This window comes from Carassius carassius, chromosome 28 (assembly GCF_963082965.1).
Source record: "Carassius carassius chromosome 28, fCarCar2.1, whole genome shotgun sequence".
NCBI classification, from domain to species: domain Eukaryota; kingdom Metazoa; phylum Chordata; class Actinopteri; order Cypriniformes; family Cyprinidae; genus Carassius; species Carassius carassius.
This window is the reverse complement of record NC_081782.1, coordinates 11,851,341-11,872,145: the sequence shown is the minus strand read 5'-3', so window position 1 is coordinate 11,872,145 and position 20,805 is coordinate 11,851,341. Positions and strand designations below refer to the sequence as shown.

The 20,805-nt window shown below is 42.7% G+C and overlaps 1 protein-coding gene across 3 annotated transcripts in view; it reads right to left on the bottom strand.

Moving 5' to 3' along the window:
- Positions 1-20,805, bottom strand: part of dph1 (diphthamide biosynthesis 1) — a 108,497-nt gene that overhangs the window by 7,174 nt on the left and 80,518 nt on the right. For all 3 annotated transcript variants that reach the window (XM_059514311.1, XM_059514312.1, XM_059514310.1), the window contains exons 9-10: positions 19,666-19,766; positions 3,127-3,205 (exon numbers count right to left, since the gene is read on the bottom strand). In XM_059514311.1, the coding sequence (XP_059370294.1) occupies positions 3,127-3,205; positions 19,666-19,766 (180 nt within the window). The remainder of the gene's footprint in view (positions 1-3,126; positions 3,206-19,665; positions 19,767-20,805) is intronic.

The following is a 20,805-nucleotide window of genomic DNA, read 5'->3' as shown; positions in this document are numbered from 1 at the left end:
AATGGAAGACCAGCTGTCTTTGACAGTGGCCTTTAGCTCATCTGCATAGATTTTTATGGGGTTCAGCTCTAGTGAGTTTGCTGGCCAGTCAAGCACACCAACACCACATTTAAACAACTTTTGGTGCTTTTGGCAGTGTGGAAAGGTGCCAAATCCTGCTGGAAAATGAAATCACAGCATCTTCAAAAAGCTTGTCAACAGAAGGAAGCATGAAGTGCTCCAAAATTTCCTGGTAAACGGGTGCAGTGACTTTGGTTTTCAAAAAACACAATGGACCAACACCAGCAGATGACATTGCACCCCAAATCATCACAGACTGTGGAAAATTAACACTGGACTTAAAGCAAGTTGGGCTATGAGCTTCTTCACCCTTCCTCCAAACTCTAGGACCTTGGTTTCCAAATGAAATACAAAACTTGCTCTCATCTGAAAAGAGGATCAGTTCTTCTTCTCCTTAGCCCAGGTAAGACGCCTCTGACGTTGTCTGTGGTTCAGGAGTGGCTTAACAATAGGTAGCCAAATTTCTTGACACGTCTGTATGCCTTGACTCCAACCTCAGTCCATTCCTTGTGAACTTCACTCAAATTCCTGAAGTGATTTTGCTTAACAATCCTCATAAGGCTGCGGTTCTCTCGGTTGGTTGTGCACCTTTTTCTTACACATTTTTTTGTTCCACTCAACCTTCTGTTAACATGCTTGGATACAGCACTCTGTGAACAGCCAGCTTCTTTGGCAATGAATGTTTGTGGCTTACCCTCCTTCTGAAGGGTGTCAATGATTGTCTTCTGGACAACTGTCAGCAGTCTTCCCAAACTGAGAGACCATTTTGAAGGCTCGGGAAACCTTTGCAGGTGTTTTGAGTTGATTAGCTGATTGGCATGTCACCAGATTCTAATTTGTTAAGATGGTGAATTAGTGGGTTTTTGTTAAATGTGAGCCAAAATCATCACAATTAAAAGAACCAAAGACTTAAACTACTTCAGTCTGTGTGCACTGAATTTATTTAATACCTGAGTTTCACAATTTGAGTTGAATTACTGAAATAAATGAACTTTTCCACAACATTCTAATTTGAGATGCACCTGTATGTATAAGTTTATTATATAATATAAGCATATGTTATATATATTTATATGTTAATATATAAGCCATCATTCCAGTCTACCAAGAAAATCCTTCTAATGTGCTAATTGGTACTCAAGAAACATAAAAAAAAAAAAATATTGTGCATTTTTTTTTTGCCCTGCTTAATAACCTGTGAAAAGCAAAAACGTGTTTATTTCAAGTCACGGTACAGTATCGCATTTTGGTTATTAAATTGACCAAACACAAAGATATTTCTGAAAACTTATCAGTATTTTGTTCTTATAAGAGATGAAGACTATTTCATGCATCGCTGTCTTGAAAAAAGCCAGCAAACTGGATCAAATAAGGATAGCGAGAGAAGAGAACGGCCCATGTGCACAACAACATGAGGACAAGCACATCAGAGCCTCAAGTAGAGTCTCAGCTGGCAGCTTCATTGAACAGTGCACACTAAACACCAGCTTCTGGCCTTTAGGCAGAGTTTCAAAGAAAAAGCCACATCTGACATCTGGCAAATAAGCAGAAAATGGTAGATGGGCTAAAGAATATAAAAATAACACATGGCAAGCTATTATTATGGATGAGTGAATCTAAGTTTAAGATGTTGTGGATATTGTTTAAACATACAGTAAAAGTCTGCAACACTGCCATCGCTGCAAGCTGAGAATTCGCTGACAAATAATGTTTAAAGAATACAGTACTACTTTTTATTTTGTATTATTTGTAATGCAATATACTGTCATTTGTGACAGATATAATGTACACATTAAATAAAAGCAAAGAAAATAAAATAAAACTGTGATTTTCTAAATTATTTTATAATTATAATTTTTGAAATGTAAGGCAAATTTGTATAAATATAAAGCAAACAATTTTTTATGTATTACATTACATAAAAATGTAATAAGTATATATATATATATATATATATATATATATATATATATATATATATATATATACTTATTACATTACATTAAATTACTGTATATATATATATATATATATATATATATAAATAAGTATATATACATTACATTACATTAAATTACTGTATATATATATATATATATATATATATATATATATATATATATATATATATATATACTTATTACATTACATTTTTATGTTTGAATATTATAAAAAGTTACAGCAAAGAACCCTTGGTCAATAAAACTATACATTTCTTTAAAAATCACACACAGATAAGGATTATATCAGCTATAGGACAACCTCATCTCCAGATATCAGTATTGATTTTTGTATCAGCCACAGAAAACCCAATATTAGTCGACCAATAGTAAATATTCCTGATAGACTAAGCAAGAAGAGTAACAGGCATCCTAATGAGGTCTATCTGCAGATAAAAATCCACCAGATGTTTCTCTTTTGCATCAGGGAATGGGGAATAGGGATTTAACCGAGACACCTATCCCAGGAAAAACGCTTGGTGTGTGATTCTGGCTAAGTCCTGTTTTGGCATGACATGAATCGAGATGCGCATTTGCTTCTGGTGATAAGAGAGAGAGAGAAAAACACGTTTGGAGAGGTGCTGCAGTTAGTCGGCCATTGGGAGGAGCTACTGTTCCACCCTGAGCTGGCAGACTCTTGCAGTCTGTCTCTGAGGAGTAGAGACGGTGGGTAAACAAACCCTGCTCCTTCACTAGCATTGAGGTGTGTGCGTAGTTGTTTGTTTGTGAGCACTAACACACACACACACACACACACACACACACACACACACACACACACACACACACACACACACACACACACGTTGTTCACACAAATGCATACACAGCCTTTATGTCCCAAAGGCACTCAGACATGGCCAGAAACACTCATGACAAACATGACGGGCAGCATGTGGACTGACAGGACAGATGTGAACATCTGCAGGGAAAGTACAGATCTGTAGCGTGTGTTAAGAGAAATGGGGATTCTTAAGGTCTGTTAGGGTCTTTTTGTCCTCGCTTCTATAGTCAAGTACAGTAAATTGAGGATTGTGCTGTGTGCATGTATGCAAGACTTGTGTACCTCATATGGAGACAGCAAGGGCTTGGAGAAAGCCGTTCCCCAGTCGATGGAGAGGCGAGGACAAGCGATCTGCACCCACCTATGAAGAAAAAGGAGTAAAGAGAGACCTAGTTAAACAAAATCAAAGTAAAACTGTATATGTTTGCAAACCAGTTTACTTTGAGATATGTGATTACATCAGATTGAGAACAAAACGTAGTGCTTTTTATTCAAAATTATCAGGTTGCTAAAAGTTGTCAGGGTGAACAGATACACATAGAGTGGGTGTGTTATAAAATATTATCAAAAAATTAAATATAAAATCTCCATGGGGAATTTTGTGATAACTAAAAAGGGGTATGATTTCCGTACTACTGTGACTGGTTGAAGACAAGGTTTTTTACAATGATATCAGACCAATAAAAGTAGAATAAAGAGATTAAGGACAAGTGTGAATATAATTGTTTCTATTTGAAATGATGTGCACACACAACAAGACCAGGCACCTAATTAAATGAAATTATAAATTTTATGTTCACTGGAATTTGCATATAGTAACCCTTAATTAAAGTTGTGCAAAATTATATTTTTTCCAAATAAAATATTCTATATAAAATAAATCTAAATATAATTGACCACAGTGACCGGAATCTTTGAATATTTAAAAATGAAACAAAATCAGTGTTATTTTAGTATTATTTATATACTATTATAGTAGCTATTACTATTTTAAATTAACTTTTAAATAATATAAATACATTCATATACATAATAAATAACACATATTTGAATTAGCTTTATTTGCACTTTTTTGTTTGTTTAATGTACTTTTGCAATTTAAATTTTTATTGCTTTTAAATATTTATATGTAGTTTGAAGTAAGAGTTGACCAATATGTGATTTTCAGGGCCGATACCGATTATTACAGATCAAGTAGACTGATCACCAATATTTTGAACTAATCTATGTATGTCTGGTGTAAAAATTAAATAATGTAAAAATTAAGAACAACAAGGGTTCTGACAAAACACTTTCTTTAAATGCTTTTAAATAAGTTTATTGGCAAATGAGTTTTGAAAATGATCAACACAGATAACCATAAAAATCCTTAATGTCGGTGCCGATAATTTATTCATTAAATAATTATTTTATTCATTATTTCATTTAAGCTTTTTTAATTAGAAGTTTTTCATCTAGTATTTCTATTTCATTGTTATTGTCATCTAGTTATTTCTATTTACTTATAGCAATGATTTACAATAGCATTAGTTAAAAACAGGGTCATTTTGTTTTAGTTAAATAATACAATAAAACATTTTTAAACTAAACGTTAACTGATAACTCAAAACTAAGAATTTTCGTCATCTAGTTGCCAAGGAAATATTTCTCATTTTCAGCCAGAAATGCTTGATGCAGTAAAAAAAAAAAAACATTGGTTAACAATAACATTGAATAAAATGTACCTTATACTATTTAAGAAGTGTGAAGGAAAAGCGAGACACACAAGCAGACTTGAGGAAGCAGAGCACAGCTTGGCTCGCAGGGAGAATGTAAATGTGAACCTGAACTGCATTGATGTGCAGTGCTGATGCTCTCTCCTGTAAATATGAGAGTAAATCTGCACTGGCCTAAAGCTTCCCTGCAAAGCATTATTATTTAGACAAGCATGGAGTCAAATAAAATAAAGAAAGAACGGGGAGATGAGGCGGAAAAGGAAAGAGTGTTGAGGTGAGAAAGAGGCAGCGATAAGAAAGGGTAGGTGAGCAAAAACAACTGCACTGCAATGCCCTAGTCTCCACGGAGCTACCCTACATAGCAGCCAGACTGGGCGGCATTGAGAGAGAATAAGAGAGAGCGAGAGAGAGAAGGAGGGACAGAAAAGAATAACAGTGACACGAGAGGTGAGGGAGGGCTCAGAGAGTCACATGAGGAACAGTATGAGTGATCGTTGGCAGGCAGAGCGAGAAAGTGTCTAGAGAAACTACATTTGTCTTTTGAATGTGTGTTATGAATACAGAAGCACTGGAACTGGAATTGTGGGTATTCCGATGCCTAATGTTAAGTAAGAGAACATTCACTGGGTTTCGCACATCTAAATGCCAGACTTGGGAAACCAACAAGACAGCATAAATTGATTTTAAGTGGGCTTTAACAAAGCATGCAGTGTTGCATTTAAAAAAGCAAATGTACATCTCATACAAATAGTAATTTTACATAATATATAAATATATTTATATAAAATGTCTCAAGTGTTGGGAAGCAACTAGTTACATATGATGGAATTACGTAATTACAAAATAAATGTAGTTAATTTTTTACAGTTACTGAGAAAAAAACATGCAATTAAATTACAGTTACTTATGAAAAACGGTTGGCACGCCCGGGCGCATGGTCAAAATGGGTTGTCCCTATTCTCTTAATGAGTAATGGGTGTTTTTTGGGCGTAACGTGCAATAAACCTATCAGAGTCTCATTTTCCATTCCCCTTAAGAGCCAGTTGACGGATTTGCTATTTACACGGCGGAATTTGGCAAGCGCGAAGACAGAACGCGTCTCCGAGATGAAAGGGAGCTGTTTGTGTGCCAGCAAATAGATAGCCTAATTCTGATACATGCGATGACTATCCATTATCCATGTAGGCATTTATATATATATATATATATATATAAAAATAATTAGCCTACAAAAAATTATTATGCATTGCAATCCTTTAATTTTTCATATTTGGCATGTTTGTGTGCTGCTCTGTGTCCATGTGTTTAATAAGTAGCGTGTACGTGTGTTGCGGACCCACCTATACTAACACGCTCTTTAAATAAAGAAAAAACATTGCGCCAGACTTTAGACCAGTTTTGAGCTGGTCTATGGCGCAGTCTATTTTCAGTTCCTTAAAATAGCAATGCGCCTGAACACCTCTTTTTTAGACCAGCACGCCCATTGGCGCAAAAATGAGTGCAAATGCATTTGCTAATTAAACGACGTGGTGCTGCACGGGAAAATGGGAACGGCGCCGGACTGAAACTAGCAAACACACTTGCGCTGTGCCTTGTGTCGCATTGTGGCGGATGTTTTATAGGGCTCTAAGTTTCATAAACAGTATCATAGCTATTAAACTATATCTTTTGATTTTAAATCTGTATTTAACCCTCAGAACATTCTCAAAGTAAAAAGAGGTGCTAAAGTCTGATTTTGTGGTGGCTGTGCTGTAAAATTTAATTTACATCCTTTTAATTCAAATGATAGAATTACGTAATTACAAAATAAACGTAACTGTATTCTTTTACAGTTACTTATGAAAATGTTAACGTTTACAAAGGGGATTAAATCTGAACATTTTCATAAACACAACGGATTTCCTTCTCAAATTGCATTGCCTGCTCTAATATATGAGACAACAACGTTTCAGGAGTTTGGACAGAGAACTTTATTTTTTATATGCATTATTTCCCTTCATAGCTATACAAAGGTTTAGGGCCCTATTTTAATGATATAAACGCAAAGTGTAAAGTGCACGGTGCAGGTGCACTCAGGCCATGTCCAAATCCACTTTTGCTATTTTAACGACGGAAAAACTGATTTTAAATCTGTATTTAACAGAACATTCTCAAAGTAAAAAGAGCTACTAAAGTCTGATTTTGTGGTGGCTGTGCTTTACAATGTAATTTAGATCCTTTTAATTCAAGCGATGAAGGATTTTGAGAAGTCTGACAGTAATCAGTGTTGAGAACTACTGTAACGTTAACATTGTTTGAAAATGGTTAACAGTTGAAAAGATTCGTTAGAAATTTAGAAAAGTAATCAAATGTAATCAGTTTACATAACTGAATAGGGTAACTTGTAATCTGTAACCTCTCTGTGTATATATATATATATATATATATATATATATATACACACACACACACACACACACACACACACGATATACACAAATATGTAGGCTACATGATATATAAATACACAAGAAATATGTACATTTTTAATTATTATTATTTTTTTTAATTAGCTACAGTACATCTAAAGGTTTATAGAGGCTGAAGAAGCTGCAAGTTTTATCTGGATTGTCTGGCAGGTCTGTAGCTTTACTTGGAACCTTTATAACTGGGTTAAGAATGTCTTAGTGAGTAACAGATCCATAATGCAAATCATAGTGTTGCTGGTTTGAATGTCTGTCAGTTCATCCAAAGATGTTTGCAAATGCAACTGGTCCCCATGACCCCTCTAATCTTAGCCTTGAGCGTGACTCTTAATCCTTATTTGCTCCAGGGGGTTGCATCATGGTACAGTTTACCCATTGCCAAATGATCCACACACCCTTAAAGCAAATAAATGAATGTCAGTACATTGATGAAATCCTTTCCCTGGATCAAGATTTCTTAAAAAAAAAAAAAAAAAAACGGATTAAAAATGGACACATTTGTTTTAATTAGTCACAGACTCATGCAACAGCTGCGTAACTTGACTACTGTGTGTGGGAATTTGGTTAGTTTCGCAGTGCCAGACATTTGATCAGTATAAAGTCTGACCCATATTCTGCCTCAATCTGGCCAAAAACCACCCTAGAAAGGGGCTGGGTGATGGACATGTGAAAGACCAACCACAGTCTACAGTCCCTATCTACAGTATCTATCTATCGATCCATCTATCTATAAACAGCATCTTCAAGGTAATATAGAACTCCTTGGGTAACACTGTATGGTGACAACCTTGTCTAGATTTTGAGAAATCCCAAGACAAAAATCATACAAAACAGAAAGCAGCAAAAAGCAAAGGCAGAGAGCTAAAGGCAACGGGAGTCTTCCTCAGAAGTCTTGTTCCAGACACATATAGACACAGAGAAAAATAAGGAATGGGCGGTAAATGCAAATATGAATTTAGTATCTGTAACAGAATCGGATTTCAAATATGCAGGAGGGTTGAGGCTGCATCGGGAACCTCAGCACGCCACCAAATTCAATTTACAGACTTATCAGAGCCAGCATCTGTCCCCTCGCCAGAGACAGCCCTCACTGCAGGGAGCCATACGGGCAGAGACACACTCGTCCGTCTGGCCGCATCAAGCCCATTCTCCCAATCCACTTCTGCTTCACGGAGAAGAGGAGAGGTCAAAGATGTGTAATGATGCCTGTTTTGCTTCTGCTGAAATGGCCCCATCAGCATGTGAAGGCAGACCTGATGAGGGAAGGTTCCTACTGATCCCCTAACTGTCACCTGAAGGTGAGGGGGGGGGGGGATGTCACATCAAAGAGTCCAACTGAAGGAAGAGGAACGGGAGGTCTGCGGTGACTGCAGGGGGGTTTTCATCATGCTGGTGGAGTGGAAATAATGGATTTTAATTAGCCACTCGACCAGCAGCATACAATAGCACAATTAACCTTTCCGATCCACAGGCAAATAGGCACCGGTGCCTCCAAACATCACTTAAAGCCAACAGAGATGTGCAATTACATTAGGCTTACAATTAAGGGCACGTATATGCGCCGGTGAATGCTGGAAGGAAACTTTCTGAAGTTTTCCAGAAGGCAGCCATCTGGATTTGCTTTAGATGTGCGAGCAAGGAGATGCAGGTTAGCTAAATCTCCTCTTAAATAGTCACAATAATGTTTAAAAATGATATCTTAGGAAATCTTAATCTGCAAGCTAAAACCAAGTTTAGAACTGTTTAAATTTACTATTTTGGTTTTGATTACATAATGTGATATGTATATATATAATTCTGATGTGGTCTCGTGTCTGTGCGTGTGTGGAAACATGATTCTTCAGTGTGGGCTGCCTCGCACAAGCACTCACAGTTTGAGTATATCTGAAATCCATGCTCAGAGAGAGTGTACAGTACAGTATACAGTATGCGCTGTTTTGCATCGCTGTTAAGATCAAACATCCAACAGGTATCTTGGCCTGTCTGGAGTGACATCCCAGGATGTATATCTGTCTGTCTGGGCTGCCCACTCTCAAACAAATTGCTCAATGCAAGATGCTGAGAGTGTCGAAAGAAAGAGTTCATAGCAAACGGGTTCTTTCTAGCATCTCTGTTGAACCCCAGCTTCAGGATACTGGGTCAATCCTGTTAAGCAGCACATTTTCATGCCCAAAAAATGTACACTACTGTTTAAAAGTTTGGAGTCAGTATTTTATTTGTTTTATTTAGCAAGGATTCATTAAATTGAGGGAAAATGCCAGGAAAGAAAATATTTCAAATAAATGCTGTATTTGGAACTTTCTATTCATCAGTTTAAATCACGGTTTCCACTAAATATTTAAGAATCAATAAGAAAAAGTTTAAAGAATCAATAATAGTAATAATAATAATAATAATAATTAGTTTAAATAATTTAAATAACACACACACACACACAAAATAAAAACAGTTATTTTAAATTGTAATAACATTTCACATTTTTACTGTTTTACTCTTTGATCAAATGAATACAGTCATAAGCAGCTTTAAAAAACATTAGAAAATGTTATTGACAACTTTTGAATGGTAGTGTGTTTTGTAACTCATTTAACAAATCAACATGTTAATCAAAATACCTTTTTAAAAAGGAAACCATATTAGCTCCTTCTATAGTTTTCTTTTATTACAATATCAAAGTAAACATGGGGTAGATTTGAATAATTTCACTGTTTCAATAGATTTTGTGTCTATTTGTCTCACAGCACTAAAATCATACTATCAAATTAAATATTCATAAGATGATTAATACAACACTCATTTTATTCCTTTTTTAATTTGTTTTTTAAAAACTTTTATATATTTCCATGCTGTCAGGCATCCTGTTAAATTTCTTGCCATTGCGCAAATAGCTTATTAAAGGGGTCATATGATGTTGCTGAAAATAACATTATTTTGTGTATTTGGTGTAATGAAATGTGTTTATCCAGTACATTGTGGTTGGCTGAATGCCCCAAGCATGTGACAAAAATGTTATGCTCCTCACCGTACTGTGATGACGTGTGTCCTGGCACGACAAGACAAAAACAATAAAACCCATTACAAATTAGGCATTTTATGCATACAGTGGGGACATAAATACTGATTATAATGACTTACACTTGCTTATTGCGCATTGCGTATCGCGCTGCGTGAACATAATATCATGTCTGCATTTGTGATCTGCTTAAAACTTGTGTATTAATCGTCAGTGGCAAATCCTTTACATATGAGAGTCATATGTGAGTCGGAAGCCCCAGACTGTCCTTGCAAATATGGAACTGTCCCACTTTACAGAAACAGATACCAGTTTGCCTTGCAGATAATAAAGCAAGAAGAATAGTATGTGTATTTGGTGTGCTGCCCAGTGAGAGGTCTCCCGAACGCGGAGCGCTTCCTCCCACCGGAATGGGTCGGGGTGGTGGAGGGATGCTGAAAGACCAGAGAGAATGAAAGTAAGGCTGCTATGATTATTTATAGTGGCTCTCTCTCGTGGTGGTTGGATAGATGATGTGATTACTGATGATGAATTATCTGCGTTGATTATCTGCGCATGGTTCTCTTACGAGAGCTCTCTCGTACTGCGTCTTAGCTAAGACGCTACGGGAAAAGTCTCTTTTCACGAAATACTGAAGCAAAAAATTATCCTTAATTTTGTATTTTTGTAAAGCGCATTTGCAGCAGTACACAGCCATAGGCGAGACGGCTCGCTCGCTCACTGGCTTGTTCTGCGGCAACTGCACAGCCTATCGAGCGCAGGCTGATGCAACATCAGACCAATAAGGGCGCTTCGCGCCCTTCTTGCCACTTCCCGCCGAAACGGGTGTGGCCCAACCTATAAAAGGAGCTCGAAAAGGCTGACTCACCTGATTTTTCATCTCTTCAGCGAAGCTCACGCATCGCTGGATCACGAGGAAGCAAGCGCCGTCTGGAAGAGCATATCAGCAGGACGAGCCATCCTGAAGCCGCTGGCACCGCCGCCTTCCACTGCCGTTCCTGCTGCGCTATCCGGCGCCCATATCCTTTATAATCCTTGTTCTGTCATAATCTGTGTGTGTGTTCGCCTTGCGACGCACGTTCACAAAAGAGCTGCGTCTTTTTAAAGATGCCTTCGTGCGGCTCGTGCAGAACCCCGCTCAGCGAAGGAGATCGTCATGTCATCTGCGTCTCCTGTCTGGGTGAAGACCATGCAGCGCTCGCGCTCGCTGATGGAGGATGTCCTCATTGCGAGCTGATGCCTATGGTGACTCTGAGGACTCGCCTGGCATACTTCTCGATGCCTGCATCATCCGCTGCGCCGCAGCGCCGTAAGAAGCGCCGCTCGCAGCACCTACCAGAACCGCCTCCAGCTCGGCCGAGCTCGCCGGTTCCCTCCGCTTCGCCGGTCTCCCCTGCATCGCTTCCCGATGCTCAGTGTCCGCTGCTTGCCGACGCGTCATCGGAGGAAGTGGATCTCAGGCCCGCGTCGGAGGAAGAAGACACGTGCTCTCTGCTGGCTTCGGGCAGTGAGGGTTGGACGAGCTCCGTGGATCTCGCGCCAGCTGCTCAGAGGCCCAGCAGACGGGGGGATATCGATAAGGAGCTGATGCGTGTACTCTCGTTGGCCGCGGCGAGCCTCGGCCTCGAGTGGTCTGCACCAGCGCCCCCTTCACGTTCCCGGCTGGATGGTAGCTATCTTCCGGATGAGCGCTCTTCCTCAAGCTCAAAACACGCCCCTTTTCTTCCTGAGCTTCACGAAGAAGTGGCGAAGGCTTGGGACGCTCCATTCTCGGCGAGAATCCGCTCATCTGTTTCGCCAGCATTCTCCACACTGGACGGTGCTAAGAACAGAGGCTACCTGTCACTTCCGCCGGTGGAACAGGCTATAGCAGCGCACCTTTGCCCGCCCTCTGCTGGACGGCGGACTAAGGCGGCGTTGCCATCCAAAGCCTGCCGCATGACGTCATCGCTGCTCACACGGATATTCTCTGCTGCTGGGCAGGCTGCGTCTGCGTTACACACCATGGCGACGCTGCAGATTTTCCAGGGCGATCTTCTCCGCAAGCTGGATGAGATGGGACCTGAAGCGATCTGTCTCGCGGATCTGAGGAGTGCTTCGGATCTCTCCCTCCGCGCTGCTAAGTCCGCTGCACAGGCCATGGGACGGGTTATGGCTTCCGCTACGGTGGCTGAGAGGCATTTGTGGCTGACGCTTTCTGACATCAAGGAGTCTGAGCGCGCTGCGTTTCTTGACGCTCCGCTAACTCCTACCGGCCTCTTTGGATCTTCCGTCAACGAGTTTGTGGAGAGATTCGCCGAGGACCAGAAAGCTTCACAGGCGTTCAAGCACTTCTTGCCGAAGCGCTCCAGTTCTGCAGCTAGCCGCTCTAGACCGGCCCCACAGAGCTCTCAGTCACGCCCACCGCCTCCTGCTGCGCCATCACGACAGCGTCAGCAACGCAGCTCGGGACCCCGTTCTCGCTCTTCGAGCCGTCGCCCCGCGCCGCGGGAGCCGCGGCAGAGGATTGCGGTGAAGCCAGAAGCCCCGAAAGCATCCTAGCACTGCTGGGAAAGCGCCGGTGTTCGAGTTCCGCTGCGGCCGAGCTCTCACCCAAGCGCGACGCTGTTGCAGTTCCAAGAGTTGCGACTGCCTCAGTGTTTTCTGCAATGAGCAAGCCTGCACGAGTGCCCGCTTGCCTGCACACAAAAGCCGTTATCACGGCTACCCAGATGTTTCACAAAAACAGCGTTTTTTCTGGTGTCCCGGCCACGGCCGATGGTGCTATAAATGTTGTGACGATGCCCACTCCTCAGTGCCCATCTCCACATGTAAGCACAGCCCTACACACAGGGCCTGCGCTCATAATGTCGACTCAAGTCGGTCGCGCACACTACATAGTAAACGTGCCCACCCCTCAGTGCCCACAATTACTATGTCACACGCGTCATGCGGTTTCTGTAAAAACGAAACCCGTGCACGCTCGTCCGGCCACGGCCGATGGTGCTTTAAATGCAGTGACGATGCCCACTACCCAGTGCCCATCCCCACATGTAAGCACAGCCCTGCACACAGGGCGGGCGCACATAAGATCGACACAGATCGGTCGAGCGCGCCGCATAGTAAACGTGCCCACTTCCCAGTGCCCACATACACTATGTCACTTACGGCGCGGGGCTTCTGTAAAAACGAGGCCCGTGCACGTACATTCTGCACAGGCAGACGGCGAGTTGGAAGTGGTAAAAGTGCACACATGCAGCCCACGGTTACTCGCAGATATATTGAGTCCCACGGGACCCGCTCAGCCTCCCTCCAGTCGGTTAAGCGCCGGAACGGGGTCGAGGATGAGCGATCTGCCCGCTGTGATCAGCGCGCTCCCCGCCTCAGATGCGCAGCACACTCGAGCGCCGCCGTTGCCCAGTCAACGGAGCGCGTGTCACATCCAGCCCTTAGCCATTCATGCGAATGCATGGTCAGCGCTTCCAGGGGTTTCGGATTGGGTGCTAGGCATTATAAAGAGAGGCTACTCGCTACAGTTTTCTCGACGCCCACCGCGCTTCTCAGCGCGCGTCGAAACTACGGTCAAAACAGAAGTAGCACACATACTTCGGGCCGAAATATCGAAACTGTTGAGCAAAGGAGCTGTAGAGCCTGTATCTCAAGCTCAAAGCGAGGGGGGGCTGTACAGCAGATACTTTCTGGTGCCCAAGAGAGACGGGGGTCTCAGGCCCATACTGGATCTAAGGCAGCTGAACAAGGCATTGATGAAACGCAGTTTCAAAATGCTCACGACCAGGAAGCTCCTCGCGCAGATTCGCGGAGGGGACTGGTTTATGTCAATAGATCTGAAGGACGCGTATTTTCAAATACAGATAGCGTCAAACCACAGGCGGTTTTTGAGATTCGCCTTCGAGGGCCAGGCATACCAGTTTGCAGTCCTGCCATTCGGCTTGTCCGTAGCTCCTCGTACGTTTACGAGGTGCATGGATGCAGCGCTCGCTCCTCTCAGACTCAGAGGCATACGAGTGCTGAATTATTTGGACGACTGGCTAGTTCTGGCCCAATCACGAGCGGAGCTCGTGAACCACAGGGCTGTTTTACTCGATCACCTCGAGAAGCTCGGCCTCAGTGTCAATTGGGCGAAGAGTTCGCTGAACCCCAGTCAGACGATCCTGTTTCTGGGTATAGTTCTGGACTCGTGTTCCATGACGGCGCGACTGTCACCACAGCGCACGATGGGCATTCAGCGCGCAGCGAGTTCTTTCCGCTGCGGCGCGACTGTGTCGCTCAAACACTGTCAAAGGATGCTGGGTCTCATGGCCTCAGCATCTCCGGTTCTGCGGCTGGGCCTGCTCCATATGCGCCCCCTGCAGTTCTGGCTGAAGGCTCGGGTGCCGCGCAGAGCGTGGGCGTCTGGCCGGCTGCATTTCAAGGTCGATCAGAGCTGTGTTGCGGATCTAGCACCTTGGACAGCGAACGGCTGGTACCGATCAGGTGTAAGCCTGGGGACTTCCCCGAGTGTGAAAATGGTGTCGACGGACGCCTCCACTTCGGGATGGGGAGCGCTGCTCGAAGGCAGACCGTCCTTTGGCCTATGGTCAGAACGGGAAAAGCTCCATCATATCAACTGCCTGGAAATGCTGGCAGTGGAGAATGCGCTGACGCGCTTTTGTCCACATATCAAGGATCACCACGTCGTAGTCCGTTCGGACAACATGTCCGTGGTGTCCTACATAAATCGCCCGGGCGGTCTCGGGTCCCGAAACCTGTACAGGCTGACGGAACGCCTCCTGATTTGGGCTCAACGCAACGTGCGCTCGCTGAGAGCGGTGCATGTGCCTGGACTGCAGAATCTGGGTCCAGACAGGCTGTCCAGAGGCAATGTCCCTACGGGCGAATGGTCTCTACACCCGCAAACAGTTCGGCTGTTGTGGGAGAGATTTGGCAAGGCGGAGGTGGACCTCTTTGCGTCCCACGAAAACGCTCACTGCCCCGCATTCTTTTCCAAGAACGAAAGCGCGCTGTCACGGAAATGGCCGTGCTGCCCGCTTTATGCGTTCCCTCCCGTCTCCCTCCTTCCGCAGGTGATAGAACGGGTGAGAGAAACGAGATGTTCAATACTGCTTGTGGCACCTCTTTGGAAGAACCAACCATGGTTCCCAGATTTGATGCAATTAGCGGATGTCGCCCCATGGCCGGTACCGTTGAGGAGAGATCTCCTCTCGCAGGCCAGGGGCTCGATTTGGCACCCTCAACCGGAGTTGTGGTCCCTCCATGTATGGGCACTCAACGGTTACCCGCTGATCTCGCAGTGGGAGTGCTAAATACCATCACTCAGGCTAGAGCTCCGTCGACACGACGTCTGTATGCCTCGAAGTGGTCGGTGTTCTCCAGCTGGTGCACAGCTCGAGGTTATTCACCCCTTAGTTGTGAGGTGACGGAGGTCCTCTCCTTCCTACAGGAGTTGTTGGAGAAGGGCAGAGCCCCATCCACGCTCAAAGTTTATGTGGCGGCCATCGCGGCGTTTTCTGAAACGGCGTCCGGTCAGTCAATAGGAAGGAACGATTTAGTCATCCGGTTCCTCAGAGGAGCTAGGAGGCTGAATCCTCCCAGGCCTCCGTCAGTCCCTATGTGGGACCTCGCGGCGGTTTTGGAGGCCTTGAAGGGTCCCCCTTTTGAGCCTATCCAATCGGTTAGCCTTCAGCATCTGTCGTTCAAGACAGTATTCTTGTTGGCTCTCGCTTCTGTGAAGCGTGTGGGTGATTTGCACGCGCTCTCGGTGAGCCAGTCGTGCTTGGAGTTTGGGCCCAATGACTCAAGGGTCATACTCAAACCTAGGCACGGTTATGTGCCGAAATCCCTCAACACACCGTTTCGGGCTCAGGTTATTGCCCTGTCCGCCCTGCCGGTGTCAGGGGAGGATGGAGACTCGAGTCTTCTTTGCCCTGTCAGGGTTTTAAGAGCTTATGTGTCTCGCTCTGCTGCCTTTCGGCAGACGGAGCAGCTATTTGTCTCATTCGGTGGACGTTCCAAAGGAATGGCTGTTTCGAGACAGACTCTATCCAGATGGATAGTTGACGCCATAGCGTTAGCTTACGCTTCCAGGGGCCTTCAGTGCCCGTTGGGCGTCAGAGCACACTCCACAAGAGGCGTCGCCTCATCGTGGGCGTGGTCTACTGGGATCTCCTTGCAGGATATATGTATGGCGGCGGGTTGGGCCTCGCCGTCTACATTTATCAGGTTCTATAACCTGGAGGTTCCCGCCTTGCAAGCAAGGCTGCTGTCGGTATAGAAGAATCAGGGCCCTGAGGGGAATTCTGAATTCATGAGCGCTAGGCGCTGCCGACTGTTATATGGGCAGTATTGCGTAAGACCCGCATTGCCACATTGGTCAGGCCTTGCCTCGGCTGTGTGATGTCATATTGCCGCATCTACGGATGCTGCTAGATATGGGACGGAGGGTTTTTTTCCCCCTTTTTTCTGTCCCGGACTCTCTGTGAGTCCCTCAGGTGACTGTGCACTGTATATCCTGGGCGTTGCTTCAGGTTTATCGGTGTGTGATCCCTGCGCGCACGGCGTTTTACATCGGGTTCCCGTAGCGTCTTAGCTAAGACGCAGTACGAGAGAGCTCTCGTAAGAGAACGTACTCGGTTACTAAACGTAACCTCGGTTCTCTCTAGAAGAGCGAACGAGTACTGCGTTCTCTGCCGTGCGTACGATTCACTCTGGTTCGCTTCGGCGATGAAATAAATCAGGTGAGTCAGCCTTTTCGAGCTCCTTTTATAGGTTGGGCCACACCCGTTTCGGCGGGAAGTGGCAAGAAGGGCGCGAAGCGCCCTTATTGGTCTGATGTTGCATCAGCCTGCGCTCGATAGGCTGTGCAGTTGCCGCAGAACAAGCCAGTGAGCGAGCGAGCCGTCTCGCCTATGGCTGTGTACTGCTGCAAATGCGCTTTACAAAAATACAAAATTAAGGATAATTTTTTGCTTCAGTATTTCGTGAAAAGAGACTTTTCCCGTAGCGTCTTAGCTAAGACGCAGTACTCGTTCGCTCTTCTAGAGAGAACCGAGGTTACGTTTAGTAACCGAGTACGTTCTTTTGTTTCTTTGCAACTTTACAGATCTTCTTTATGCACCAAAAGCTTGTACAGTAACACTCTAAAGAGAAAGGAAAACTTGAAATCGGATCATATGACCCCTTTAACAATTTTAAGTGCCTCAACTTGCCAAGAGCATACTACATTTCTGAATGTCTTGTCTACCCACCTCCATATATTACAATACAAGCATATTCATTTTTCAAATGTTACATAGTTCAAAAGGCACTGAATAACAGGAGTGACCCTCCTAGCAGACATCAAACACTTCACACTAGCCAGAGGATCCACAAACACCTTACAGTATTAAAGTTGAATTGTATTTTCAAGTGCTGCGGTCTGCTGGTTTAGCCTCCACATTTTCAGGCCTGACACCAGTGGAAAAGGCCTTCTTCATGCTACAAAACATCCAACCGAAGTATAACGGCTTCACAATCTGACAACAATCATAACCAACAGTCATTTCCCTTGATATTGTATCTATAATAATTAATTCCAATAAACAGAATTTACATTAAAATGCTTATTTTATGTCCAGTTTTGATGCTCCCATCTCATTATAATCAACAATGCTGTCTAGTCAGTGCTTTGTTGTTAATAACGGGAGCAAAGCAGACTGAATAAAGTGAATCTGAAACAATTACAAATTATTGACAATGATTATCACCTCATTTCTGAATGTCTAGCTCTCATTTTAAAAGAAGCGAAAACCTTGCTCATTAGGACCGACCGTCATTACTATAGATTTTTACGTTTTTCCATTGCGCACAACGTACATGTGTGTGATTAATTAATTTGTCAATTAGTTGTGCAGCCCTACCAGGAATCATACCCGGGTCCACTTCTGTCTGGTCTTGTAATTCAACGCTGGACATTTCGATTAACCTTCTCATTATGGTGACGACTGCTGGCAGACCGCAGCTCCGTTTCTTATCTTATCTTCTCCAGGACGTCATATACATCATCGGTGCAGCATTAATCAATGCTCACGTAACGCTGTGAAATGTCTCTCTGCTCGTATCCTCATGTTTCTGCCAAGATGACACCAATCCGCAGCAGTCACCGCACAAGCGACTGACATTAATGGAGGAAATGAGAGGAGGAGAGATAGAGGTGTAACTTTCCTCTGGTCATGGTTATGGTTCGATTACATATGCGGTGTCATTCACGTGGCAGGAGAGCGGCACGACTGATGGGGGCGGTTGATCTTCTCTCTCGTGCTCTCTTTGAGTTGTTTCACTCTCTTTCCCTTTTTTAACAGCCTCCACGCCTTCCTCCACCTCCTCTTCGTTTTCTCTCAGACCTTTCTGTCCCTGGTTCACCCACTCATTCGTTTTAGGGGGCCGTCATTTCCACCTCCCGTCCCCAGATCCAGAGGGCAGGCAGTGGGGGAGTGTGTACAATACAGTGCTCCCACAAAATAGGATTTAGTACAGGCATGTTCCCTGTTAAATATAGCTCAAATAGAAAACTAGACGCTTAAAAGTTCACAACACTTAGAAAAAAAAATCAGTGGTCTGATTCCTAGCAACTGTAAAAAAATGATTTTACGAGGATCTAAATACAACAAAAGGTTACAGAAGTATTGTACATTTTACAAGAAAATACTATTTTATTATTTAGCAAAATTTCATGTTATTTGCCAACTTTTCATTTACTAGCAATTTTGCGTAAACTTTTTTTTGTGCACCAGCCTATTCAACATTTATTCAAAGCAAAACTATAAACAAAAACAAACAAAAAAAGCAAAACAAAACAAAACTAAGACTTTATAGTATCAAGCCTACTATTTTTATAAATACTATACCTTTTTATAAATATTAATAATAATGTTTTTTTGTAGACAATTAAGTTTTATAAATAATATTTTAAATTATTCAATTAGTTGAATAATATTTCTTGCTCTAGCACAAAATGTATATTTTTTTGTATAACAATGAATGTCAGTTAGGCCCAATGCTGTTTTTGGACCCCATTGACTTTTATTATGAACAAAAATACATTTTTGAACAGAAACATTTTTTTCTCAGAATATCTTCTTTTTGTGCTAGACAATATATTTAATTTATATAACAAACTGATAATAAATATACATATTAAAATATATTTATATTTAATAAATTATTTCCACTACTTTTCCAAGCCTCGAAATGACATTTTAAAATTCCCTGATGTTTGTAGTTATCCATGACAAGGGGAAACCTCAGTCGTAATGGCCTTTGAAACAACAACGATTACTAACATGCACTGAAACAAAAAGCCCATAGAAAATTTCTTTGTTCCACTGAACTTCAACAATCTCAAAGCCCACCACAGCAATAAGAAACATACAACAGAGGAGCTGCTCACTAACAAAACCTGTGACCCCATCTGACATATTTGCCACTGTCAGGGATATTTCTGTCGATCCTCACCTTGTCCTCATGGTGTGCTGAGACTCCTAATAATGTGCACCTTATGGATGAGTGTCTTCATATGCTGTTCATATGAGTTGATGTTTAATTGTGTGAAATGGAGAGCGTGATTGTGCATGTAGATGGAGGAGAGACTCACGCATCCACGTCTGCCAGGAGCTCCAGTTTGCCGGGGAAGATCTCAGACAGGAGCACACGTGTGAATGAACGGCCCAAAGACTCCAATTGGGACTCTAAGTGCTAAAGAAAGAGAGAGAGAGGGAAAAAAAGAGAGGAGTTGAATACTGAATATTACACTTATTTACATAAAAACAACTAAATTTCATGCACAAGGCTCAAGGTCACCAAGCACAGCCCACATCAAACAGACTTGACAGTGTAGGAGGAAAGAACAGAAAATCATTAAAATCAAGATTTTTCCAAATTTACTGAAGAACAAGAAAACCGCTTCCTATCGCCTAATGAGAATTCTTCACAGGACCGCTGATGATGAACGCGTGTAAACAGCTTGTGTAAACCCTTTATGTTCTTCAAAGCTTTAGTAACCACCATCAGCTCTGTGTTTCTATCATAAATGGCGAATGTAGCTCTTTTTTTTTTGCATTAATGATGTGGGCTTTGTTGTTGCCTTGATTTATTAGTTTCCCCAAAGAAACAATATACTGTGTGTAATGTGGAGGAACTTGACTGGTCTGCACAAAGACCTGAACCTCACTGAACAAATTTGAGATGAATCAAGAGTACGTATGCACAATATTTATTAGTAACTTTTTAATTTATTTGTATCACATAACATTGGATTGTATATCGCTCATGCTCATTTCCTCTATGTATACATTTAGATTATTTTTGGCATCATTTAACACTCACGTAAAGTGAAAAATGTTTGCATCCTCATAAAATAAACGAATGCGCTCAACTGTGTAGGGTTAATTTCTTATCTGGTAAGAAAACATGCACAAACTCCGAAGAAAACACGTTTACCAAATAAATTCCTTAATGCACATCAAAAATGATGCAACTTTGCGATAGGACAGCATAAAACTGGACCAACTAACAGACCAATCTCATTTCACAGCATCTGAAATGCTAGTTAGTTTGTCAATCTTAAATGCCTGAGCAAAGTTTTGTCAAAGTGCTTCATTATAATTAACTTTCAGAACTGTGTTCCTAGACAGCAGGCTCCGAAAATAAGATAACTTGACCGTGTTTCGTCTGTGTGCTCGGATTCTTTGTATACAAAGAATATTACACACAGTACCTTATCCTACACTGCAAC